The 8,867-nt window shown below is 41.1% G+C and overlaps 2 protein-coding genes across 8 annotated transcripts; one reads left to right on the top strand and one right to left on the bottom strand.

Annotated features, from left to right (window-relative positions):
• The first annotated feature begins 363 nt into the window (after window positions 1-363).
• On the top strand, window positions 364-4,346 carry LOC131319979 (8-hydroxygeraniol oxidoreductase-like). 3 transcript variants are annotated; one of them, XM_058350475.1, is made up of 8 exons: window positions 364-541; window positions 1,254-1,396; window positions 1,562-1,599; window positions 1,699-2,104; window positions 2,626-2,865; window positions 3,307-3,465; window positions 3,573-3,649; window positions 4,093-4,185. In XM_058350475.1, the coding sequence occupies exons 1-7, from the start codon at window positions 505-507 to the stop codon at window positions 3,630-3,632; spliced, it is 1,083 nt and encodes a 360-aa protein (XP_058206458.1). In that variant the 5' UTR covers window positions 364-504; the 3' UTR covers window positions 3,633-3,649; window positions 4,093-4,185. The 3 variants fall into 3 exon arrangements, with proteins under 3 accessions (XP_058206458.1, XP_058206457.1, XP_058206459.1); XM_058350474.1 differs by lacking the exon at window positions 3,573-3,649 and having other exon boundaries at window positions 372-541; window positions 4,093-4,346; XM_058350476.1 differs by lacking the exons at window positions 364-541; window positions 3,573-3,649 and adding an exon at window positions 1,009-1,123 and having other exon boundaries at window positions 4,093-4,346.
• Window positions 2,317-8,867, bottom strand: LOC131319980 (uncharacterized). Of its 5 annotated transcripts, none has more exons than XM_058350477.1 (6): window positions 8,658-8,757; window positions 7,923-8,076; window positions 6,071-6,161; window positions 5,108-5,206; window positions 4,859-5,001; window positions 2,317-2,462 (listed from the first exon to the last, which is right to left on the bottom strand). In XM_058350477.1, exons 1-6 carry the CDS (start codon window positions 8,695-8,697, stop codon window positions 2,414-2,416), a joined length of 576 nt encoding a protein of 191 aa, XP_058206460.1. In that variant the 5' UTR covers window positions 8,698-8,757; the 3' UTR covers window positions 2,317-2,413. The 5 variants fall into 5 exon arrangements, with proteins under 5 accessions (XP_058206460.1, XP_058206463.1, XP_058206462.1 ...); XM_058350480.1 differs by having other exon boundaries at window positions 2,399-2,462; window positions 7,923-8,058; window positions 8,658-8,867; XM_058350479.1 differs by having other exon boundaries at window positions 2,440-2,494.

Here is an 8,867-nt window from a genome sequence, read left to right on the forward strand (position 1 = left end):
GTTTGACCACTCCGCTGGTGTGAGGAGCATACGACGCGCGTTTACCACTTGGCCGCCACTCCATTTGCAACAAGCTAAGTTGTTCACTTCACTCGTTCCAGTTTGGCAGAAGTTCACTTCCATAGGAAATATCAGGGTCTAAAATCTCAATTAAAAGAGTAAAAAAGAAAGAGTAAAAGTTACTACTCCATTATAGTAGTAAAACATGACCCCTACCTCGCCCAAGTCCGAATCTGTTTTTTTAATGGAGTATACAATAAAGAAATGGTGCTCGTGATGTGCATGAGCCGCCTAAATTATTGCTGTCTGGCAAATAGGAGTAATAAAGAAATGGTCCAGAAAACCTTGTCTCCTTCCCAACTCAATAATTCCTAAACCGTTTATATAGAGATTATGAGCAAGTGAGAAAGAGGGTGCCTAGCTTATTGTGAGAGACTTTCACCACCACTCACTCCGTCAAGATAAAAGCTTAAACCCAAAAGGCCTCTTTCCCTATCTTATACCATGTGTAAGGCCACCTTAAAGACCATAACATGCAAAGGTTGGTTTGTTTTTTCTTATGTCTTTGTTTTCCTTTTTTGGTTAGAAGAGAGGAAATGATGTAGATTGAATGCTTCAACCCTTTTTTTTTTTTAAACATCAAAAAGGGTGGAGGAGGGGGAGACCGGGCATAGCAACTCTCCCTTGGGCGTGACCATAGGGACTTGAGATTCGCGGCAGGTCCTGGAAGGGACCAAAAAGCCATAGCAACTACCGCCCCACCAAAGACTAGTGGACCACAGCCTGGCTTCGCAGGAGGACCAAGTTCAAGAGGGCGTCGTTAGCACGACTCGAACCTGTGACCTCCTGGCCGCCCAAACCCTGTGGGAGTGAGCCATGAGCTACTAGGCTGCCACCCCTGGTGGTATGCTTCAACCCTCTTAAAACCACCTCCCATAGAGAGATTATTCTCCTGGAGCAATGCTCTAGTCTCCTGAAGCAATGCTCTAGAGACGCACCACACAGTGTGTGTGGTGTGGAGAAAGTGCAAGAGCACTCAATAATTGTTCGCTAGCAATAAGGGCCTAACTAGGGAGGGAAAGGGAAGATGGGAAAGTTTGTGAAGATCATAGAGTGAAATACTGTAATTGGAGATCAACATTTCTCTCTCTTTCTGTTTGATTCGTGGGGGGTATTCCTATATGCAGACGATGTAAACGTAGATATCGTTCAATTCGTAGGGTTTTTACATGTTCTTGTTATGATTTTTGCAGCGGCCGTGTTGCGGGGAGTTGGGGAACCACTGAAGGTGGAAGAGATACAAGTAGATCCCCCAAAAGCTTCTGAAGTTAGGATTAAGATGCTGTGTGCCAGCCTATGCCACACCGACGTCCTCTGCTGCAATGGCCTTCCGATAGTCAGTACCCTCTTCTGCTTGTTCTTCTCCTCCTCCTTACTTTTGCACATACATATCAATCGCTTACGGTTACCTGCGCTGATACGGGACACTCTCGATTCCCTAATCCTTGTGTTTCTTTCCTGTTTCCAGCCCTAATCTTTGTGTTTCTTTCCTGTTTTTCAGCCGTTGTTCCCCCGAATTCCTGGTCACGAAGGCGTTGGGTAATCTCTCTCTCTCTCTCTCTCTCTCTCACACACACACACACACACACACACACACACACACACACACGTGCGTGCATAACTGACCTAGATTTGCAGGATGGTGGAGAGTGTTGGGGAAGGGGTGACGGAGGTGAAAGAAGGAGACATAGTGATGCCAACCTACATAGGGGAATGCGGCAAGTGCGACAATTGTAGATCAGGAAAGTCGAATCTATGTCATACCTACCCACTGCCTTTCAACGGGGTAATGCCCGATGGAACATCGAGGATGTCAACTAGCGACGGGACGAGAATCTACCACCACTTCACATGCTCCACTTGGTCCGAGTACATAGTCATCGGTGCCAACTATGTTGTCAAGGTCGATCCCAGGATCCCTCTCTCCCATGCCAGCTTCATGTCCTGCGGCTATTCCACCGGCTTCGGTTCCACATGGAGGGAAGTCCTAGTTCATAAGGGCTCCACTGTCGCTGTTCTCGGCCTCGGCGCTGTTGGACTTGGGGTAAAAACACTAGCTACAACCCTAACTATATGAAGTTGTGTTTCACACAACCTAAGGATCAAAAACGTTTGAAAAACTCTATACATATCGACTTGTAGCCCATAACATATACATACCTGCAGTTAAAATCATTCACGTGATTGAACGCATAATTTTTTCTAAGTTATTGCCTTACATTGATGAAACCTGTTTAGGGAACACATACTTTTGTTTAGTAGGCAGATGTCTACGTATATACGCAATAAGTCTTCTTTATGAAAGAGCAATGTTCTTTTTGTCAGTGTCAGTTCCCAACGGGTACGTCTATTCTCAATGGACATTCCAATTCCTAGTGGAAGACGCGCTCACAACTAGTACCCTGAAAGAGATGATAACTTATTTACTTGGCACCTGTAAAATCAAAAACACGAGCTATACATAGCTAACATAAACCAAGAGGGGCAACACTTACATAAAATGAACAATGCTAAAAACAAACAAGGAGAAGGCAAATGTAATGACCAGGAATGAATTGAGCGCAGGTGATAGAGGGAGCTCGGACTCAAGAGGCAGCCAGGATTATAGGGGTGGACATAAACGAGAAGAAACGTGCACTAGGGGAGGCGTTTGGAATGACCGACTTCATAAACCCCAGCAAGGATTCGGATAAACGTGTTTCAGAATTGGTCAATGAGCTTACAGGTGGTCTCGGCGTCGACTACTGCTTCGAGTGCACAGGAGTCCCATCCTTGCTCAATGAGGCCATCGAATCCTCAAAAGTGGTAAGCAAGCACTGCTTTCACATTCCAACATGACCTCCTTTTCCAAATGAATAATTCGGTACTATGTAAGGGGCTAATACGAAGTTTGATTAATAGTCTAATTCATACTATTAAAGCATATCACAAGCCATGGGGTTGGACACTTGGACTAAACACACTGTCACATTCGTGCAAGCTGCTCATGCGCCACAGGGCATATAGACATGTAAAGCCATACGATAAAATATATGAACATAACGAGAGAATTTCATAAATCGTAATCCTAGTAAGCGTAGAGCTGTATACCAGATCCTAACATGTATTGTGAACTGTTGTTACAAAGGGCAAGCTAATACAGGAATCATACTTATAACTTTCCTCAATGTATTCATCGTATTTTCTGGTAGGAATACATTCTTCTCATTTTTATTAATGCTTTATCGGAGTTGGTGAGAACTTCAGGGGATAGGGTCGGCAGTATTGATCGGTGCAGGAACTGAGACAAGCGGCCAGATCAACTTCATTCCCCTTTTGTGTGGTAGGACTCTCAAGGGTTCCATCTATGGTGGGATTAGAACCAAATCAGACCTTCCCATCATATTCAACAAATGCTTAAACAAGGTACGTTCCTATTTGTGTCATTTATATGTTGTGTTCTAAACCTAGATACATCACTAGGAACCATACCATGATAGACTTAACCTTGTGCGATTCCAGGTTGATTCCAGCTACACAAGTGTATGGCTACCTGTTCCAGTAAATGTGGTGTGTCCCCCAATCTCCAATAATATGGAGCAGACATGGGGTTTGAATTGCCATGTTACCGATAATTATGTCTATAGATAATTATCCATCAAGATTAATTGTTCTTTTTGCTATTTCCACAATACTAAGCTTTATACATCCCCCAATTAAAGGTCTAATTCCACCTCAGTGCCACAAGGGTCACTTGTTCATTATATACACTCAGCAGAACTGGCCAGAATTTAAGGAATTAGTCATAAATATACCTCACAGTCCAGCAATATTGCACCTAAAGGGATGGGGGATCAAGGGCTCGGAGACTTTTTATCACTAGTTTAAAACAATTGGAAAATATATTTTTTTGCACAATAAGCCATGGGATCAAGGACTCAAAATACTTGTAATGTCTCAGTGTTTTGCCTTTGTGTTATGTTCACTATCTAGATTGAAGTCCAGTCCTAGTTGATATTAGGTAAAAAGGACCTAACAAGGTGTTTATAACAGGAACTCCATCTCGAGGAGCTTTTGACTCACGAAGTTTCACTGGACGAAATAAACAAAGCATTGAAGGTAATGAAGCAGCCAGACTGTGTCAAGGTTATCATCAAGTACTGAGCACCCCTTCCCATCCCTCGGTGCTGTTCATTACATTAATAAGAAGGCGTTTATCATGTTTTTAAGTTGTGCAAGCAATAACTATTGTACTTGTGGCGTTGACAATGATTCTGTAACATGTGGAATATTCAGGTTGTTTTCTATGTTTATTTGATCAGATACCCAAAGAGGCCATGCATGTTGTTTCTGTTCAACATGCAGAGACACAGACCTCTCTGTCGTAAATATCTCAAAAATATTGCAAAACTGTCTCCAAGAAGCCACTTTGGGCATTACGTAACGAAACAAACCCATAAGAAAAAAGTGGCAATTACAACTATGAAAAGAAATCAATTAAGCTGAGAAGTTGTAACCAAGAATTCCAAATTGTGGAAGAACACCAATAAGCAACTGAACAATACTTGGAAGTTGCTCATGACAACCATCGTGAAGGAAAAGGGTAACCATAACTCCACATCACGTAATATGTGAAAAACATCCTTAGATCATACTTGATTTTAAAAGGCAAAACAAAACTTCATAGCAAACAGAGTCCTGTGGACATCTATGATGCAATTTTCCCCGAGTTTCACACAACATAAGTACAGATTCAACCAGTTGAACAAATCATCCAAGAGTCCTAGATTATTATTCGACAAACAAAATCAGGCCTTACATGGTGGCTTCTTCTGGCTTATTTTCAGTTGGTACAGAAGGCATATGATTGCCACCTTTAAACCGTGAATACATCCTGTCAATGGCAGTGTCAATGGCAGCATTGAGCTGGCCAATTTTTTGACTCAAGGTCTGCTTGGGGTTCTGCATTTCAGGAAAAGAAAATTGAAAACCAAAGAACCATGAAAAGTAAACCAGACTACAATTTGGTATGCAATGCAAAACAACAAGCACCATCATCATCACTTACGTTTAAGCGTTCATCATATACTAAGCCTTCATCATAATATGGTAGGCGCCTGGGCCTCCGGAAGCCATGTTCATCTTCATTTAGGATTGCCTTTCTGATCTAGACACAAGGAGAGAGAGAGAGAGAGAGAGAGAGAGAGAGAGAGAGAGAGAGAGAGAGAGAGATGGATAAATATTCCAGCAAAATAATAAAAATGCTTCAATGACCACAAAGAGCAAAAACAGTGAATAACTTCTTTCGTAAAGAAGACAAAATTAAAATCTAATAAACATCATTATGATGTAAAAAATAATCACAACATACAAACCACTATGACAAAGGAAAATGAATAAAAGTAAGAAAAGCTTTACAATGGTTAGGAACCATAAACTCTAGCTTTAAAATGATTATACTATCACTATCACTCTCATTTCATTTCATCACATCATTAAATGGATATAAGGTCCAAACGGGTACAAAATCCACAACAATGAATAGAAAAATCCGGAGAAAGATCACTGACAGTGACAAATATCAAGTAGAACCTATTCACTAACTGATAAGCAAGAATGCAATTTTTGCTAGTAGAGTAACAAGTCAGAACTGTCAAACCCATAGACCAATCACAAGTTGGAAAAGCAGTAGTACTAATGACTGGAGATGACAACAGAAAGCGTGGGTGGCTAAAGATTTGTTTGGTAGGGTACTAGGTTGCCTAGTGTGAGTTGGGCCGTGGCGAGTGTTCTTTTCGATGGCAGGGTTAGGAAGAGCAAGAGGAAGGCATGGCTTCTTGCGCCAGCCTTCACTGAAACAGTACACTCATAGGATCTTCTCATGTTCAGCCAATCAGGCCTCCTATTTTCTGTATAGGCCTTTTCCCTTTGTCCGTAATATTCACGAAACCTAGTTCCCTATTGTATATGGGCCACCCCCTGTTATTCATATATGCTACATAAACCATCAAAGGAGAGGAATAATAATTACCCGGGGAGCAAAAATATATGCTACAGTTCCAAACAATGCACCTCCCAGAACAAAACCTGCAACAAAGTTGCCCCCTCCACCTCTACTCTCACTGCATATATTGAAGGAAACAATTAAACGCAACCAAGCATTGCACTTTGAGCAGCATAAAAGCTGTCAACATTGATCAGATAAGGTAGCAACCAAGCCAGTTGGAATCAGTATAATAAAAGCACAAAAAGAAAACCAGTAGCTAGAGACATAGCCAACCAGCATTCTATCTTATCGATCACCTCTTGAGTCTTGGCGCAGTTCAAAAATGATTTTTCAAAATTACCCTGGTGTTCTACCACTACACAATGTAGCATGTACACTGATATAACCAAGGTACACAAGAAGACGAAGTATACACAAATTTTCCACAAATAACGTTTGATGTAAAACTTAAACAAACTTAACGCCGTACAGCAACTTACTAGCATACATGCAACAAATACAAGCAACTCACCTGCTCACTGCTTCATCAACAAACTTAAACTTGGTTTACTTATCAATTATTAACATCTAGATATACAACAACCAAGGTTTTAAATCGCGGTATGGGGACATGTAACGGTATTGGTGATACGGCCATATATTGGACCGCATTGGCCGATACACAAGTAACTAATGGTATCGGATGTCTGAAATCTTGTTACGAACGGCCTTTATTTAAAACTCTGCCACAACCCTTGTTCCCAAGGTGGCAGAAGATGTGTCTGGTATGGTACAGCCTATGTCCAACAGTCTGAGTCATGCCTGATGTGTCCAACAGAAAAGTTAATCATCACAAATATGATAAGCCACATGGAATGATCAAAGCGTATCTCGGTGTGTCTGTGCCTCACAAATTGAACAGAATCTAAAATGAGTGCTGGACTGCTGGGCTTCATATCCGTTATACAACATAATACCTCTCTTCAAAAAAAACCCTTTAACATTAGAGTTTTCCTATTTGGCAAATTGTGCTTGAGGAGAGATACAAGTAAATGAACCTCTCTTTTCATTTCATCTAATACCATCTCGAAATGGTTTTAGTGAAAAAGATACATTGTTACGCGGCTATTGATTTTGAATTGCCCATTCAAGTTGCATGGCATCTTGACATAGAAACCCAATATTTTCAAAAGAACCACTTACGAATTAGAAACTTCACCGCCAATTTTGCTTCCATCATCATTCCTAGGTTTCCTTAAAACCAAACAATTTAAGCTGTAGGCATCCCATGCAACAGGTGCCATTATCTAAGTTGATGAATTCAACATGAGGAATTTTGAATGCCATAGAAAGAAATCAAGTCATTCAAGTTCAGCGGGTCATCCAGACAAGCCATAGTCTCACTCTATTTTAAAACAAGTCAAAGATCTGGTCAGAGCATTTGAAATAAGATAAACCAATCGGAATTCAGATGTCTATAATAGAGCATTGGAAAATGCCATGATCATGATGGGGTGTTTGTGCTCCGTAGCCATTATGCAACATAATTGCCTCTTTTCAAGAACCCCACCTAACACCAAACTTCTCTGTGGCATTAATTGTGCTTTAAGAGATAAAAAGGTAAGTGAACTTTTTTCTCGACCTCGTTTAGTCCCAATCTTGATGTTAAAGTAAGACTGTTGCCCAGGTGTCCATCAAATTTAGCTGGCCCATTCAGATTGTGAATGGCATCATGAAAACTAAAATCTGACGCCTTCAAAAGAACCATTAAGAGAGTAACAAACTTTACCGCCTGTTTTCTTCCGTCTGCAGTTTTAGGTTTCCTTAAAATGAGAAGATTCAAACTTACTAAACGTCAATGTCCTTTGACATAAATTAGAGAGAGAGAAATCCATACTTCAACTCTGAGCAGACAATTAGCTTCTGGTTGGCATTTCGCTGGCTCGATTTCCTTCGAACTGTCAATCTTGAAGGATTGCCAAATGAGTTGCACTTCATGGACCGAAGCTCGTGGGATTTGAGATGGGCTCCACCTAACCAGAAATTGAACACTTTGCCATTATTAAACTCTCATCTGCAACTCAAATGTACGTGGAAAAACAGGGAATTTTTCCGAAGAAAAGTTCTCAAAATATAGAAAAACATCTAGCTTGCAAACAAAATACCATCTGAAACGTTATCTTAAACGGGAAAACAACATATTATTCTACTAAAACGAGACCGTCCAACAAATTAAAACCAGCGGCACACACAAGGGGGTCACCGGCTCGCGGGTAGGGGCCACAGCCGCCCTATATTTTCAGAAAATCCAACTAGTCCAACACAATTCTCTGGTATACACTCCCTACATCCTACAATGTTCAGTCCTTTCCCGACCGAATGTCCCAAAAGAATTACTTATAATCCTTTACCAGGACCCCTCGCTCCCGTGAGTTCTAGTACTTTCGAAAAGTTTTCAGAAGTCGAAGCGATCTCTAAAACCTAATCTCAGAAGGTTTGCAACATTCAAGGATTCTCAGGATCTCTAGAAATTTCCGATTCGAATCAATCCACAGAGTGATAATAAACAAATAAGAGGAATGAGCAAGCAACGGTATCGAAATACTTGGGAATCGTAATCTGAAGAAAGTACCTGAGATCGAAACAGGAGCGATGCTGGTTGTCGTTGCCATAACTGGTTTTCTCAGTGGCGGAAAATCCGAAGGAGCTCAAGCTGGAAAACAAACAAATTATTCCCAAGTCGGTGAGATGAGATACTCCTACTTATAAAGGAGTGAAGGCCGAAATTTTTATTTTAGGGAACCTTTTTTCAAAATAAAAACGGTTCCACTTTGTTTGGTTT

Source organism: Rhododendron vialii, chromosome 3a (genome assembly GCF_030253575.1).
Source record: "Rhododendron vialii isolate Sample 1 chromosome 3a, ASM3025357v1".
Lineage (NCBI taxonomy): Eukaryota > Viridiplantae > Streptophyta > Magnoliopsida > Ericales > Ericaceae > Rhododendron > Rhododendron vialii.